We start from the raw sequence: 17,156 nt of genomic DNA on the forward strand, positions 1-17,156 counted from the left end.
GTTGAATTATAAGAAGATTGAGTCTAATTGATGTCACTACTGCCTTCATTGCTTCCATATGGAGGGAATTTCATTGTCCCAAGCAAAGTCCCCAGCACAATTAGTGGGGAAAGACACATGCACAAGAACAGAGTTCAGTATCACATGATCTAATTACCTGTCCTTTCATGCTTTTGAGTCATAGCAGTTCGTTCTTACACACTGACTAAAGTGTTAAGGCTCATCAGGTGAGACTAAGCTTTTTTCCATGGCCAATTGTTTTTGCTCAATGGCCATTGCCATGAATAGATCTTCATAATGTGCTGCATGTAAAGTAACTGAGTTACCAGCAACAAGCAGATTTTAAATGCAGATCAATGTTCATAACTAGATACAAAAATGATATATATTACACATAGGCTAATCATATTCAGCAATAATAACTTTCCACTGACACCTCACAGGGCATATTTTGTACAAAATGTAACATAATTACATTATAATATCACTATGGTGAATGTGGAGTGCAGAATGTCACAGCCATCTCATGATGGGACATCCTAGAAATCAAGTTTGCCACAGAAAAACAATCTGCGTTTTTATGGAGAACCTTTAGTTTCACATTTTATGAAAAAAAAAACAAAAACCTGTTTTGTTTTTTATAATGGGAAACTAGGATCTCTGCTTATAACAATGTCAACTTTGGTGTTAGTCTCTGCTCAGATGATCCGAAGTCCCAGCTGTAAGGGAACTGCTGATTGGCCACCTGCAGTGAAATGCACAAGAATCTGAATAAGAGAAATGGTTACTTACCTGTAAAGTAACTGTTGTTCTTCAAGCTATATGTTGTGCAGCTATATTCCATGGCCCTCCTTCCCACTATTTTTCAGCTGTGATGTGTAGTGATGCGAAGGAAGAGGAGGCAGCTGTGGCCTCTTTCATGCCTTACACTGACATCATGAAGAAAATGGGCACGTGTACCACCTAATTCTACTACTGGCAAAAGATTCCAAATTATATGCACTGAGTACACATACACATACCTGGGAGGCTCACCAGTTACTGTACAAGTTCTGAAGTGGATTGTGCCCATGAAAGATTGATACCAACTACATGTTAGTCTTTTAAGGTGCTGCTAGACTATTCATTGTTTTCTTACGTTTCTCCAATATTGGAATGGTTGCTCTCAGTTCTATTTTTAAGGTTTTCTTCACAAATATTTGGCCTAGACAAAAGACACTTTCAATTTGTACAGTATGGGAAGGAGCCTAAGGAAATTGTGCCTTATTGATTGATAACTCGGTTAGCAGTTCCGAACTCAGGTACCAGGTTAGAGCATCTTGTTCAGTGAACTTCAAAAATGCCTTAGGTGCTGAAGGAAGCTTTCCTGCTACTCTGGCACAGAAGGGAGGAAAGGCAATGGTTTGCTCAGAAGCTGCTATAATGTGAGAGTAGCAGTGGTGTGTGGTTAGGACAGTAAAACAGGTGGGCTTCAGCTTTTGAGTGAGTGGGCAATGGCAGGGGGAGGGGCACAGGAGGGATCCGGTTCCCGGCAGAGGGAAGCAAAAGAATGGGGAGTCCTGCTTCTCCCCACCCCCATTACTGCTCAGCAGCCCAGTGCTCTGGGCTATTACTTAGAAGACATTTGGGGTAAATTAGAGCTAAGAGCCCAGTGAGAAGTGGAAGTGTTGGTGAAGCTGCCAGACAGTATTGACCTCCTGTGGTTTGGCAACTACTTTGGTTTGGCACTGGTCAGGTCCTGATGGAACCCGAGGCACATGGGCTGCCTGGCATGCCAATGGAGCAGAGAGGGGCTCTGCCCACTTTGCCCTACCCCAGCTTGGGATCTGTCAGTCTGGACATGTCCCCCTCCTGCCAGAGCTGTGTACTGTGGTCTGTCTCTGGTCTCAGTGCTAGTCCCACCCAGAATTGTCCCCATGAGGCACATGCCCTGTGGGATTAACGCTACAAGACAAATGTTGATGTTTTCTAGAAAAGGACACTTTGGAACTTGTTCAAAATCATTTTGCTCAGGGTGGTTATCTTCATTTAAGGGACAGGTGTTTAAAATAGAGCAATGTTTACCTGAAATTTACCAGTCTTCTGAGACATATATTGCACTGTAGTTTAAGAGTTCTAATGCAGCATCCTCTGGAAAGATATGATAGACCAATAAGACAATTGTTTAAATAGAGTGAACTATCTTACTCTGTTACAGATACAGTATTTCAAAACAATGTGGCTACGTCTACACTAGCACCCTTTTCCGGAAATGCTTAAAACGGAACAGTTTTTCCGTTATAAGTATTTCCGGAAAAGCGCGTCTACATTGACAGGATGCTTTTCCGGAAAAGCGTCCGTGCCAATGTAGACGCACTTTTCCGCAAAAAAGCCCCGATCGTCATTTTTGCGATCGGGGCTTTTTTGCGGAAAAGACTACTGTGCTGTCTACACTGGCCCTTTTCCAGAACAGTTTTTCCGGAAAAGGATTTTTGCCCAAATGGGAGCAGCATAGTTTTTACGGAAAAACAATGACGATTTTACATTAGATCATCATTACTTTTCCGGAAAAGCAAGCGGCCAGTGTAGACAGCTCACAGCTTATTCCGGAAAAGCAGCTGCTTTTCCAGAATAAGTGGCCCAGTGTAGACACAGCCTGTCAGTACACTCTGTGTGATGACCTTGATGTGGTAATTGCATTTATCATGCACTTATGACTGTTGCATTTGTACTCTGCCCCTTATTCTATCTCCACCATAAGCTGTCTGGTCTTTCAAACTCTGCAGATCTTCTAACTGCTTCCTAGATAAATGTTTATTCTCCCCTCCCCCCCATAAGTAATATTTTCCTGCACAGTTCTATGGAGAATGCTCTCTTGGAGTTGCCACGGGGTTAAGATCTGGTACATCCATTACTGCTAGAAAGAAAAATAATGCTTGCGATATTTAAAACTAAGGTACTTCAACAGTTGACCTGCTTTGTTTGTAATGTCTGTTCAGTTCTAACTCTGTTTTAAGTGTAAGCCATGTGATAAAAATTTAAGACTGGTACCAAAAGGTAGCAGCGTGCTCTTCTGGCCACCTTTGTTCTCACTGCATAGCTGTAGGCTACCAAAACTAAAGTAGAATCCCAACCAGCTAGCTTAAGATGGAGCTTCAATCCTCAAACTTGTCTAATATAAATATGGAAATTAATTATGATGATGATGGAATTTCTATTCTATTCCATTAGGGCCTGATGCTGCTTTCCTTTTCATATCTATCAGAGCAGGAGCCTTCATCGCTCTCTTCCATATAAAACTGAATTGATCTCATGAAAGGTCTCAGCTCCATCTCTGTTATAACCTGTGAGAAATCAGCATATCCTGCTTGGTACTTCTGCCTGATGTAATATAAATATACATTACATAGATTTTTTTCCCACTGTTTAGAAATCTGCATTGATTTGGTTTATCCTACTCTAAGAAAAATAATGAAATGAAACTATATGCTGAAGTGCAAGGTTGTGTGTATGTGCATTCATGTTTTAAATATGTATACTGAATACTAACATGATAAAGTTGCCGTTGTCACTGCCTGGAACCAGCCTTGGACTTCCATAATTACTTTTATAGGAAAAAAATGGTGCAATGTTCTGCATAAAGCTCCCTTATGTAACTATTGAAGCTGTAAAGCTTGGTTTTAGTCCAGTTTTCTGATTTGTTTATTTAGTGTGAATTTATCAGCATATCAAAATATGATAGAAAAATAAGTGACTGACAATTAGGTTGTGGTTCCAGTAACTTTAAATGAGTATATGAAGTCCCATTTGCTGATGTTTGTATTAAAACCACCAGTCTATTTACAATATAGGTTGAACCTGTCTAGTTTGGTTCCATCAGGACCTGACCAGTGCCGAACCAAAGTAGTTGCCAAACCACATGAGATCAATACTGTCTGGCAGCTTTATTAATACTTCCACTTCTCACTGGGCTCTTAGCTCTAATTTACCCCAAATAACTTCTAAATAATAGCCCAGAACACTGAGAACAAGGACTGGTGGCTGTAAACAAACTTTATGGGACTGCAGGAAACTTGGCTATATCCATGAAAAGTGGACATCTGGCTAACTAGAATCATTCCAGACCATGGATGTTACTGGATCAGAAAGTGCCCGATTAGAGGTTCAACTTGTACAGCATTTCAAGGGGTTAAATGAGTCAAAATACCGACATTACTTTCACCAGCAGTGACTGGGGAGTGTTCACAGTAACAATCAGGCTACGTCTACACTGGCCCCTTTTCCGGAAGGGGCATGTAAATTTCACTAGTCGTCGTAGGGAAATCCGCGGGGGATTTAAATATCCCCAGCGGCATTTAAATAAAAATGTCCGCCGCTTTTTTCCGGCTTTTAAAAAAGCCGGAAAAGAGCGTCTAGACTGGCCCCGATCCTCCGGAAAAAGTGCCCTTTTCCGGAGGCTCTTATTCTTATTCTCTTATTAAAGTAAGAATAAGAGCCTCCGGAAAAGGGCACTTTTTCCGGAGGATCGGGGCCAGTCTAGACGCTCTTTTCCGGCTTTTTTAAAAGCCGGAAAAAAGCGGCGGACATTTTTATTTAAATGCCGCGGGGGATATTTAAATCCCCCGCGGATTTCCCTACGACGACTAGTGAAATTTACATGCCCCTTCCGGAAAAGGGGCAGTGTAGACGTAGCCTCAATGTCCCCAAAGCCCCACTGCAGCTATTTGTACATTGAGTGATTTTGATCATTTTCAATAGGAGTCATAAATATAGGGAAGGCTCTAACTTCTATAAATAACTCTTGTGAATCCCAGCTTCAGTGCCCAGCATTAGTGAGAGGGCTACTATAGAATGCTATAGTAGACAATCAGCACTGCCTGGGCTTATTCCAACATTAGCCAGATATATACAACAAAAGAATTCCTGTTTCTTTCCCAGATATAAGATGTCATGTTTGTAGCAAAGGAAAGAAGCCTCAGTTAAACCAAAGAGGAGAGACTCACATTCATTCAAATGGATCTATCCTCACGTATAAAATCCAAACATTATTTACTAAAGAAATAATTGTTAGTTTGGCAGAGCAAGATTTGGTAAAGCCTTTGAGAAAAATAATCCAGAGCAATGCACTTGCTCTCTGTTAAAGGCACTTGAGAACAACTCTAATACAGTTAGTATAATAAATACGAAGCACACTAGGCGGGTACTAGCCAGATCCAAATCCAGACTTAACTTTAATAAGACAGAAAGTACGAACTGGTTCTCTACTTCCCAAATATTCTTTTAAGAATGTAAATGGCATTAATCACTAAATCAACTGCTTTATGGAAAGTTAACTATGATTTTTGCATATTGTGCTGATAAGGAGATTGACAGGCAGCTGTTCAGGTCCAGTGACGCTCCCATTAACATAGCAAGCTTGGTGCTGAGTACAAAAGGCACTATGAATTCAAAAGAACAGTCATGGCAAGTGACTCCTTAGTAGACATCACTTCCACCCATTTTGAGTCAATTATTGTTACCTAGGGCACATTTGTGCAAAACGTGCCTTTTAATTTAAAGGGGCACAATCAGCCTGCAATTGAGTAAATTTCCAAGTGTGGTGGCAGAAGCACAGGCCTCAGCTGCACAAACATTAGGAAGGGAGTAGCCCTGTGGAAGGCAAGGGCTAGCTCTAGGTGAACATTGGTATGTTTACAGAGTTGGGGCCTATTGCGGTTTTACACCTGCAAGTCACCCTGCCGATTCTTGTAGTTTTACAATCAAAGCGTCCAAATGAAAGCAAATCCTTTTGCAGCTTTGAAAAGCCACCCCGCTGAAGGGAGAAATGACTCTGCATAAAGTGCTGGCAAAACAAAACCAAAAAACCCTCATTCTCTCTCTGGCTAGTCTAGTCATGTTCAGTGTTAGCTGGGGCCAGTCCAGTGATATTTCCTACACCCTCGTTCCAGGCAGAAGAGGGGATCTTGACAAGCTGTGAGGCTCCTTTTACCACTTGCGTGAGAAATACTTCTTGTGCTCCATCCGGGCACAGCAGCGAGTGCTCACTCGGGAGGCTGCAGTGTGATCGCGGAAGGAAAAGCTCAGTCATGCTTCCTCAGGTGGCATTTGGAATAAAAGGGATTTTGCTAGATGCACATCCGTAGTGTCCCTTCAACGGGTCAGCTTTATAAAGTATTTTTCACCTGCTCATTGTACAAAGGACATGCTGGTCTTTAGCCCTAGGTAAGGAGGCTTTCGGGATAAGAGGGAGGAATTTGATGGCACGTCTATTTAAATAGCTTTACACCTACTAGCTGAGCGCATACAGGTCTCTCAAAATACAGTGATGAAGACCAGTCTAGGCACTATTGTGTGCATTCATTTAACAGCCGAGGTACCAGGAAGTGAAGAAACGCTCTATTTAAATGGCAGTTTTGTTGTAAACAGCCAGAGATGCGCAATTCCCACAGATCCAGAGGAGATGGGCACAGATGGCAAATTGTTAGCACCCGCAAGAGCTGCTTGGCTGATCCTTAGCAGGCCTGGGGTTGCTTCTCAGCAGGAGGTGGCAGTTCCTTGCTGTCAGTCTCCTCCTCTCTGCCGAGCTCAGAGCGCTTCCTCGGCTCGGGGGTCTCCTCTGCCCACCGCCCCACTCTGCGCACCCCTTTGGCCACCTTGGGTGCGTTCCGGCAGGGGTTGTGGTCATAGATTACCAGCTTGAGGCCGGGGAGGTGAGCCAGGCTGGGGAAGGACCGGATAGTGTTGCGATCCACGTCGATCACCTCCAGGAAGGGCATGTGCAGCAGCACTGGAGGAAAGTCGGCCAGCAGGTTGCTGGAGAGCCAGATGGTGCGCAGCTCCTGCAAGTCGCACAGCTGCGCAGGCAGCGTGCGCAGGGCGTTGGAGCCGGCGTGCAGGGTCTTGAGGAGGCTTAGCTCACACACCACCTCGGGCAAGTGGTGCAGGCAGTTGGACTCGAGCCACAAGGTTTTGAGATTCTGCAGGAGGCTGAGCTCCTGGGGCAGGTCACAGAGCCTGTTGTTGCCCAGGTAGAGGATGCACAGCTGCCTCAGGGTGCACACCACCGGGGGCAGTGCTTTGAAGTTGTTGAAATCTAAGGCCAAGATCTGGAGGTTCTGCAGCTGTTCTAGCTCCGGCGGCAGCTGGTGCAGGTTATTGTCGCTCAGGTACAGCTTGACGAGCTCCCGGAAAGAACAAACGTGCAAAGGAAATCTCCTCAGCTGCCTGCCGCTCAGATCCACCATTCGGTCAACTGGCATCTCTTCCAGGTTGCCCAGAAGGTATTTCTGGCAGCCGTCAGAAGGGATGAAGGCAATGACTGCTCTCAGGGTGTTGCCCATACTGAAACTGCGCTGAAAACCACCGCTATCATGTGGCACCCGCAGCATCGGGAACTCTCCCTGGTTTCTACTTTGTGCACTGTCCTGCTGGTATTTCCTTCTTCCCATTATAAAACACTGTTTACATGGCAACAGTCATTAATCTCAAGAGGTCTGAAATGTTGCTGATAACCAAATGAGTGCTTGGTGATGGGAAGTGCAGACAGCATGACTTTTGGTGAACAGGTCTCTCTCACACACACACACAGAAAAGAGGCCATCTTCCCTGGGAAGACTGTAAAAGTTCTAACATTGCATGACACTTGACCAAAAATAGTTTCTCAAATGCTCTCTGCCCCCCTGGAGGTATAGCCACCCTGTCTGCGCGGCTGCTACCAGCTCCGGGGATTGGCTACGGAAAGTAAACATCGCTGAAGAGTGAATTTTTAAACTTAATTTAAACTAAACATTTAATCTTGCAGCAGACTGAGTGGGAATGTCAGATGTAATCTGATTCTTGTTTAGAATACCTGTCAAGACTCAGCTAACTTTCCAGATCAGTGGCACTTTTATGGAGTTACTTTGTGAGGTGCCAAATATACATTTTAACAGTGTGACCTGCCACCCAATAGTTATCTCACACATTTAACACAAATACCTGGCAAAGTGCTCTTTAGCGGCCTAAGTATTTGCTTTTTTAATTTAACCGCATTACTAGAGCTGCTAGGAGTCTTAACTGTGTGCAGCCTTTTCATTACATTGCATTTTACTTGCACTGTCTGAATCCCATATGCAACACATTGGCTGTCACATTGTGCCAAGGTTAACCTCCTCCATTCTAGTGACCCTGCTGCTGATTCCCAGTGTCAGAATTACTAGCTGCCCTTTGGTCTGGTAAAAGACTTTACAATTAAATCAGTGACAAGGTTTTCTCTCATTTAAATGTAGCCAGTTATTGAATGTTTTATAAGCAGTAAAAGCTGCTTTAGAGACTTCCTCTGAAGATTGATCACCTGTCACAAGAGACTACTTGCAGAGGTCCCAGAATTACCAGTGTCTGCTATGGCAACGTTTGAAGATAGACCACGTTATACAAACAACCACTTTTACTAATTCTGATGGGTGGTCGCTCTTAGCAGGTTTTCCTGTGGTATGTTCACTGTGCTCACTAATTTTGATGCTGTTCAAAGTCTGCAATCTTTGGTGCATAGCATGCATTCATTTGTAGAGGGCTTCCAGTCTTCAGAGGGCATCTCTATGGATGCTTTGGCTTCTTGGGTGGGTCTTTCTACAGGACTTTTGAAAATCTTCAAATCGGAGATTTGAAAAAATGTCGATGCTTAATGTACAAGAGCATTTCCAACAGATGGAGTTGGCTGTTTGGTTTGCTTTTAGTACACACATCAAATGGCAAAATTTGACTCTTTATCTGCATCATCTGTGAGTAAGGATGGATACTTTATTTAAATTGTGGACAACTTGTTTCCAGTAGGATCTTAAATGTGCTAGGTGCTGTGCAAACTCAAAAGAAGTTATGGTCACTGCCTTGAACAGCTACTTTTTGTGAGGGTAAGGAAAGACAGAACAAACAGAATTTGGGAACAGCAACAGTTAAAGTGGTCTCATCATGATGGATGTTTACATTCTGGTCATACACATGCTCATTGATACTGGTTGTTTTTAAATGTGCTGTTCTGGCAATTCCAAATCATCCTACACAAATGCAATTATAGTTACTTGTACATCTGTCATTGTGGAAGTCAGTCTGTAGCAGGGATTTGAATGAGGAGAGGGCAGTGATGTGGAGGACCAGTTCTTGAGGTATGGTCCATGCAGACTGGGTGTTATGAAAGGAGGCCTGAAGATGTTGATGGGAGATACAGGTAAGTGGCAGGCTGAGGATGGCTTTTCTGATAGGGCAGAGTGGCTGCTAGAGGATTGGGGTGACATGAAATGAGATTGAGACTGATAAGCAGGAATGGGCAGAGTTATTAGGATCTTGAAGGCAAGGCTATTGCAAGTGTCTTTTGTGTGCTGGAAGGATCAGTATTGAAAATATTCTCTTGGATTAGAACACTGGACAATGGCAAAGCAAGTGATGTACCATACATATGGCAGCACCACAATAACTGTGAGGTTTCCACTGAGTAACCTTCACATGGTTGCTACATTTTTTATAATGCAATGCTGAGCAGTATTTCAGAGAAATGATACAACTGGCATGTCAGCACCATGCTTTCATCATCTCTCCCTTTCTAAACAATTGTTGTGGAACATGTAAGTACTTTGATTTAATCCCCTTAATCTGAAATCTTTTGATGTACTTAGCCTACCATTTATATTTTAATCTGTTTTATGAATCACCCCCCCACACACCCACTCACACACAATTTTTCTGAAAGATTTGAGGCTTTCAAACTTACCCCCTTCCAATTGATTTGATCCTATCAAAACAGACATAGAATAGAGTGTGCATTGCAGTGGTTAGCATAAGGTACTTTTTATGGGTGTGAGCTTATTCTGTGTGAATGACAAAGAACACACCCATGATATAAATATTTCCTTAGTAATATAACGGGTTCAGATACTATGGTGACCAGTGTGGTACAAATACTTGGTAATAAGTTTTTAGGTTATTAGTATAGTTTGTTTAAAGTGTAATTGCCCTATTATCTACGTAGTGTGTAGAAAAGAAAAATATATCTATACATTTTTGTCTTATCAGGTTGGCATTTGTATGTGAGAGACTGTGATTATATATTTCTGGAGCATAATTCAGAAAGATTGTTTTTCTTTTCGTTTTAACTAAATATATTTCAGGAAAACTCTAGGTTATAGATTAATCATTATTATAGCTTATCAAAAAAAGTCAGAATGACCTTTTGTTGCTGCATTTTGTGCTTTTGTTGGCAAAGCTAAAGTTTGTTTGGAACAAGCTAATGAAATCAGAGTATTTGGGGGGGAACAGCTCATCCACAGAAAAATGGGCTTTTGGGGACATAAGAAATATAATAAAATTCCTGATTTATTTAAGCAGAAATGATAAGGAGGGAGGGCATTTCTTGGCAGCTAATGACTGAGTAGAGAAACTGAGGGTATGAGGCAAATTATCAAATACTCAGCCAGTCAGGAATTACTGGACATGGTTATGCCTAATGCTAGAAATTTAAGTCACTTTTCATAGCTTAACAGGTAATCTTATTGGCCCTGATATTTCATTGGGGGTCCGCTATATTACAGGGACCCACCTGGACCTCATTATGGGACTGCGGTCATTGCCATTACAGCTCTGTTGTGTTCTTTGGTTTTGTATAATCAGGCGTATCTGTCCCACAAAAATGAAAATATTAAGAACAAATGTTAACTGGACATTATCATGGGCCTGGTGTTCTGTTGCTCTTCACAGTTAGTCCCTACAACTTATTTAACTGAATTTGGTGGGAAAACCCCTTTCACTTCAATGGGAGCAGGCTAGGGTCCTTAAGAAGCAGTGCAATCGCAAATAAGGACTCAGGACTACATTCTCAGTTATTTCCCTGGGTTACTTAAAAAAGCTCTAAGAGCCAATGAGACTAATGTTTTTATTACTGCACACCACAGAAGGTGATGCTGGCATCTGACTTCAGTTTTTTTTTTTACAAGAACAAAGGAACTATCCGGAAGAGGTTAATTCTTAATGTGAAATGAGAAATGCAGATCAGTGCAGAAAACTGGACTCTTGATTGTTATTGAACTTAGCTTTGTGAGAGATCACTTCTTTCTCTGACTGACCTCCCACAATAACCGCCTGCCAGTAGAGTGTGAGAATGTCCACAACTGGAGATTGTGAGTGCAGGAGACAGAACTTCACTGGTGCTGGACCAAGACTATATCATGCGCTCACAAGTGAGATAAAAATCACTTTGGACACACCAAGTTCAAAACTAAACACCAAACTCATCCCTTCAACTTAGCTTTACCTGGAGAAAGTCTATAGACCTACAGCCAAACTAATCAAGCTATTTTTTCTATGGGATAGAGTAGAAGACAGAGAGGGAAAGGAAGTTACATTCTTAGGTCAGGTCTATACACAGTGTTTGTAAGTATTTAACTGTATTTGTTATCGAGTACAGTTAAATTGGTGCAAGCCTCTTGTGTGGATGCAGGTATACTGATACAAATACCTCGGTGTTGAGACTGATTTTTATTATAATTTGAAATACTTGGAAGATATCATGGTGACCAGTACTACACCTTGATAGACAGACAGGTAGATTCATGACATTTTAAGAGCCTAATCAAATATCCACGGAAATCAATGGAAGGATTCTCATTGAATACAGTGGACACTGGATCAAGCCTAACTGTAATATGGACAAGACTCATGAAATCGCTCTTTGAATAGGCAGGGTAGTGTTCTCTTTACCAGCTATCTCTCAAAGTCACATTCTTAGGTCTGGTCTGTAACTGTATTTATTAACAAGTACAGTTAAATTGGTGCAAACCTCTCATGTGGATGCAAGTATACAGATACAAATACCTTGATATTGACAGAGTTTATGCTGGTAACCACTTAACTGGAAAGGGTATAAATGCATCAACGCTAGAGGCTGCACCAAGAGTAACTATATTTGTTTCTAAACCAACAGTTGAATCGGTATAAAATCTATATGTAGCTATAGCCTTAGTTTCCTCCAAACATGATGGCTGATCCTTTTTTATTATTTTACATAAAAATAGGTGGTGTTTCTTTCACTCTCTCCTCAAAGGTGGTTTCTGAATTTCATCTTCTTTCTTCCTTCCTTCCATCACCCATCTTCTTCCCTGTATCTCTAAACTTACCTAGAAAAGTGAGCCTTCATGAACTGGACATCAAAAGAGTATTGATGTGAGTAGAGCAAAATATGTTATGAATCTTGAAAGTTGTTTGTGGCTTTTGGGGATAAGTCAAAGGGAGGATCAGTCTCAGTTCAGAGGTTGTCTTGCCTCTGACATTAAACTGGTGATGGTGGTGGTGTACAAGAAGGTCCAACACTCATTCTGCTAGGTGTGAGTAAGGCAGCTGCAGATGGATTCTTCAGAAACATTCCATATCTGAATACCATACTTGCTGCTGTATTCAGACCTTTACTCTGTATTGTTCTTTCAACTTTAAAGCCAGTTTGGTTGCTTGTTTCAGGAGAGCATTCCTTTTAACCTTATTTAAACAATTCTGAAAAGTGGCTTTGTAAATATGGCCACAAAGGCCTCCATGTTTATCGTGTTTGATTCTTCTAAATCAGGTAGGTTCAATGCATAATAAAAAGTCTTTATAGCCATCCAATACCAGCCCTGCAAACTCTAGCTGGGATCTGAAAGTCAAGCTGGTTTCTTTTCTTCTCGCAGATCACGACCAGCAATAAAAATAATATAGACCGATGGCCTTCAGTGGGACTGGATGTGCACTCATGTAACTGCTTAACCTTGCAACTGAAGCTTAGAGCAGTGTTTCTCAATCTTTTTTTTATAAATTACCTCTTTACAAAAATTATAAGTAGCCCCAGTACCTACAGTTTTCAGACACACAAAAAAATTTTCTACCATTGCATCACATTTGTTTAAACAACTTAATTGTAGCTGCGCAGGTGATGACATTTTTGGGTGTAAAAAGTACAAAAATAATAAAGTGTTGTAAAACTTAAAACAAAAATTCAGTTTTCTCCAAATTTCAGTTGTGTTGACGTACCCCCCAGACTTCTCTAGAGTATCCCTAAGGGTACTCATACCACTGGTTGAGAAACACTGGCTTAGAGGACAGTTTTATTGGTTCTGAGCAAGAAGTAGAATTCATTGCATTCCCTACTGGCTGTATTGGCTCCATAGTATTAAAAGCACAAAGAAGCAGAAAAAATGTAGATGCTGATGTTAGCAGATATGATGGATACCAAACCTAGAGTCACATTTTGTCCCATGGAAGTCAATGGTAAAACTCCCATTGTCTTTTTGGGGAAGGGACAATCTTTTTTGCTTTGTGTTTGTTCAATGCCTAGAACCAGTGGATTCCAGTGCATGAGTAGGGCTTATACGTGCTTGGTAATATAAATAATAAATAATTTTATAGTATGAGGCCTAGGATTTCATCTTGAGAACAGATCTGCATTAAGACAGTACCATTTTTACATAATAATTTTTCAGAACGGAACCACACTTTAAGTTCTCCTCGCTTTCTTCCAGAGCAGTTATTACTGCCAGTCCGGCTTCCAAGTTTGGTAACTGCAGAGGTGATTTTTGAGGGCAAAAGGAAGACTGCTCACCTAGATCATAACTACTGTGAATGTATTGCCCATGCAGAATCACATTCAATTTTCTTTGGTTATATTCAACAGCCCATTCTCCTTTCTGATGTCTATGAAGTCCTCTGTTAAAATGGTGAATAGCTGGAAGTGGCTACCTTTCCTTTACATAGCCTTTCATGAAGTGTTTGGAACTGTGAGAGGGTGTGAATGCAGCTCAGCTAGTCATCGCTTTCTAAATGGTTTCATGACTCCTAGCACTGAGGTACACCTGTCCATACTGGCCAAGGCTCAGATGTGGAATGTAATGTATGCCGAAGACCCAATGGCAGAGTGCAAAAATATTAATGCCATAAAATACAAATGCAGTGGGATTCATTCCATCACTCTTATTATAATGTGAACTTCATAATTGTTTATTTCTGATGTAATAATGGTTAGTAATAAAAGTGAGGGAATGCTACTGTAACCCAAACACTTTCTGGGTGTGCTGTACCGTCCCATCGAATGGCACTGAGAACCCTTACAGAGAGAATGAATCTGCTTTGCAACATTAGCTAACAGCTAGCTGGCTTTTAGCTCATGTGGTGGAGACTCATGTTCTCAGCTCCAGAGGTCCCAGGTACGATTTTGCTTGTCAGTGTTATACTACATTTATGTGGAATGTAAGCAACTTTGGGACTAAAATGAGTGATGTACTTTGAAATGAGGTATCTGCAGGGGTGCATTGCAGAGGACATATACTGCAATTCAGATGTGTACATCTTCCTTATCTATCATCTATCTCCCATCAATGTATGTCTGAGTAGATATGAGGTTCTGATAGTATATGCTGTTTATTCCCTCAAGAATAGAATCAGATTTGTATTTGCTTCTGAATCACTCTGTGTTGCATACATTTGAAGAAAGAAGTATTCCTCTCATCATCATATCGGAAGTGAGAATTCCATGAATTACTGCATTTCATAGAACGGGAGGAAGAGTGGGTGCTAAATTCGCTAGCCCATGCTATAATCCAGGAGACTACTCAATGGCTAAGGGACCATCCTGAACTCAGAGAAGTGTAAAATCTCATTTAATCCGTTAAGCATGGTTAAATGTTATGTTTAATTGGTTTACTGCTTAACTGGGATCCTGCGGGCAGGGAGCCACTTCAGCCTGGCCCATGGCATGGCGTGGCAGGCCTGCCTGGTCTGAAGCAGCCTCTCACCTGTGCCCCAGGTTGCCCCAGCTAGGCTGGGCTGAGCCTGCTATAGGCAGGGGCTGCTCAGGCCAGGCCCACTGCACTGGGGAAGGGGGTTGCTCCAGCCAGGCTGGACAGCATGGGCGGGGGAGCTGCTCAAGGCCGGCTGGCCCTGCTGGTCTGTGAGCTGCTCTAGCTGGGCCAGGCAGTGTGCGCCATGGGCTTGGGCTGCTGAAGCTGGCCTTGCCTCACTGTGCTGGGGTGGGAGGCTGCTTCGGCTGGGCCAGGCACACCATGCCATACCGAGGTGGGGGAGCTGCTTCAGCCCAGCCAGTCTGGAGTGCCTCCCACCCACAGAACGGCAGGCCCAGCTGGGCTAATGAACCCCCAGCTCATGGGTGAGGCTTACTGGTTAATCAGTTACATCTCTATCCAAAAGGAGATTTAAAGCCTTAGAGTTCACAACGGTACCTGGTGAGTGATATTGCTGGGCAGCAACTACTAGCTAGTGCAGGCTGAACCTCTCTAATCCAGAACTCTCTCGTCCAGAAACTTCATGTGATTTTAGTTAGCCAGATGTCCACTTTTCATGGATGGGGCCAAGTTTCCCACAGTCCCATAAAGTTTGTTTACAGCCACCAGTCCTGGTTCTCAGTGTTTTGTGCCTTTACCCCTCAATGTCCTCTAACAGCCCAGTAAGCAGTGGCAGTGTTGGTAATGCTGATAGACCTCTCGTGGTTCAGAAAATTCTCTTGTTCAGAACTGGTCAGGCCCCAAGGGTCGCAGATTAAAGAAGTTTAATGTGTAGTAGCTTATTGCACCTTGGCACTAATGAGCTAAGCCTAGAGGGAACATTAATTTCTTTTATACATACAAGCAACCAAAGATGTCATAAACATTTTTTAAAATGCTACAAACTACAAAAAGTCTAGTAAGCTACTCAATGCTTCTGTAAGTAGAAAATTGCACTTTAAATTTACCACAATGTTGCCAACTCCTGCAATTCTATTATGAGAATTTTAAAATTTGTCATTTTCATAAAGCTGTAGACCCTGGAGAGAAGCGAACACACCACATTTATTTTCACCAGATCTTTCCTTTGTTTTTGTTTTTTTTAAAGGTAAGTTTGTAACCTTTTTGGCTGAAAAACCATAAGCCATAAAGGATCAAAGGTCAGAAGTTAAGTAAAGAGATCTTGTGTTTTTTAAGCCAATCTCATGATTTTGAGTGTGTCTTACCCATGACTGTGAATATTTGGGTTGACAATACAGATGACCATTTGTTTTAAATAGGGTACCAAATATTTTTGATAAATGAGTAGCCGATATATTGGCCATTTTCCACCACATGCCTGCTATAATTTTTTAAACAAAATATTAAGATTGCCAAATATGATAATCTACTGCTATACCATGTACCTAAACACCAATTCTTTGTTATTTAATCTCTTATGCCTGTTCAAAGGTGGATTATTTATTTAGTATAAATTCATTTTCATGCTGATTTCAACCTGTTATTTAGCTTGCTTTGAGTTTAGGAAAGTGTGGAAAAATACATTTTTGCCGCCTTCTAACCATATACTTTTGAACAAACGTACAGAAAAAATGACTGATATTTGAAAGTTACCCTTGGTAAAGTTCACCCTAAGGTATGCACTATCCTATGCTCAGACATACTTTTTTTCCTTGTGGAGGAAAAAATTCAAAATAAAACAAGTTGCAAGTAATTGAAACATCATTTCTGATCATGATCAGGAGGGAATCTGCTGGTATCTTTAGCTCTCACATAAAGAATACACATAGCTTAGTTTTAGATGGAGCATTTATCTTCAGTTGTTCACAACACATTTGGACCCCCTTGTGTTATCCTCCTGTAGCAAGCTCCATATAAAAACTAAGCTAAACTAAATCCTACTTAGCTGTCTTAGTCATTTAGAAATACCTGAAACAAAATGCAGAACTATGTAGCACTTTAAAAACTAACAGGATGGTTTATTAGATGATGAGCTTTCGTGGGCCAGACCCACTTCCTCAGATCAAATAGTGGAAGAAAATAGTCACAACCATATTTACCAAAGGATACAATTTAAAAAATGAACACATATGAAAAGCACAAATCAAATTTCAGAACAGAAGGGGGAGGGGGGAAAGGTAAATGTCTGTGAGCTAATGATATTAGAGGTGATAATTGGGGAAGCTATCTTTGTAATGGGTAAGATAACTTAGAGTCTTTGTTAAGACCCCGGCGTAAAGTGTCGAATTTTAACATGAATAACAGTTCAGAGGATTCTCTTTCAAGTGCAGTTTTAAAAGGCTTTTGAAGCAGGATGCAGGTAATTAAGTCGTTGAGACAAGGTCCTTTCTGGTTGAATGCCCCCTTCTGTTCTGAAATTTGATTTGTCCTTTTCATATTTGTTCATTTTTT

The 17,156-nt window shown here is 41.6% G+C and overlaps 1 protein-coding gene across 1 annotated transcript; it reads right to left on the bottom strand.

Moving 5' to 3' along the window:
• Window positions 1–5,246: 5,246 nt before the first annotated feature.
• Window positions 5,247–7,384, bottom strand: LRRC10 (leucine rich repeat containing 10). Its single transcript, XM_006121573.5, has one exon. The coding sequence runs from the start codon at window positions 7,365–7,367 to the stop codon at window positions 6,492–6,494; it is 876 nt and encodes a 291-aa protein (XP_006121635.2). The 5' UTR covers window positions 7,368–7,384; the 3' UTR covers window positions 5,247–6,491.
• Window positions 7,385–17,156: the final 9,772 nt, after the last annotated feature.

The sequence above is a fragment of the Pelodiscus sinensis genome, chromosome 1, assembly GCF_052426305.1.
Source record: "Pelodiscus sinensis isolate ZL-2025 chromosome 1, ASM5242630v1, whole genome shotgun sequence".
Taxonomy (NCBI): domain Eukaryota; kingdom Metazoa; phylum Chordata; order Testudines; family Trionychidae; genus Pelodiscus; species Pelodiscus sinensis.

Coding starts and splice junctions, on each gene's coding strand:
- LRRC10 (XM_006121573.5), bottom strand. CDS start 7,367: ATGCTGCGGGTGCCACATGATAGCGGTGGTTTTCAGCGCAGTTTCAGT.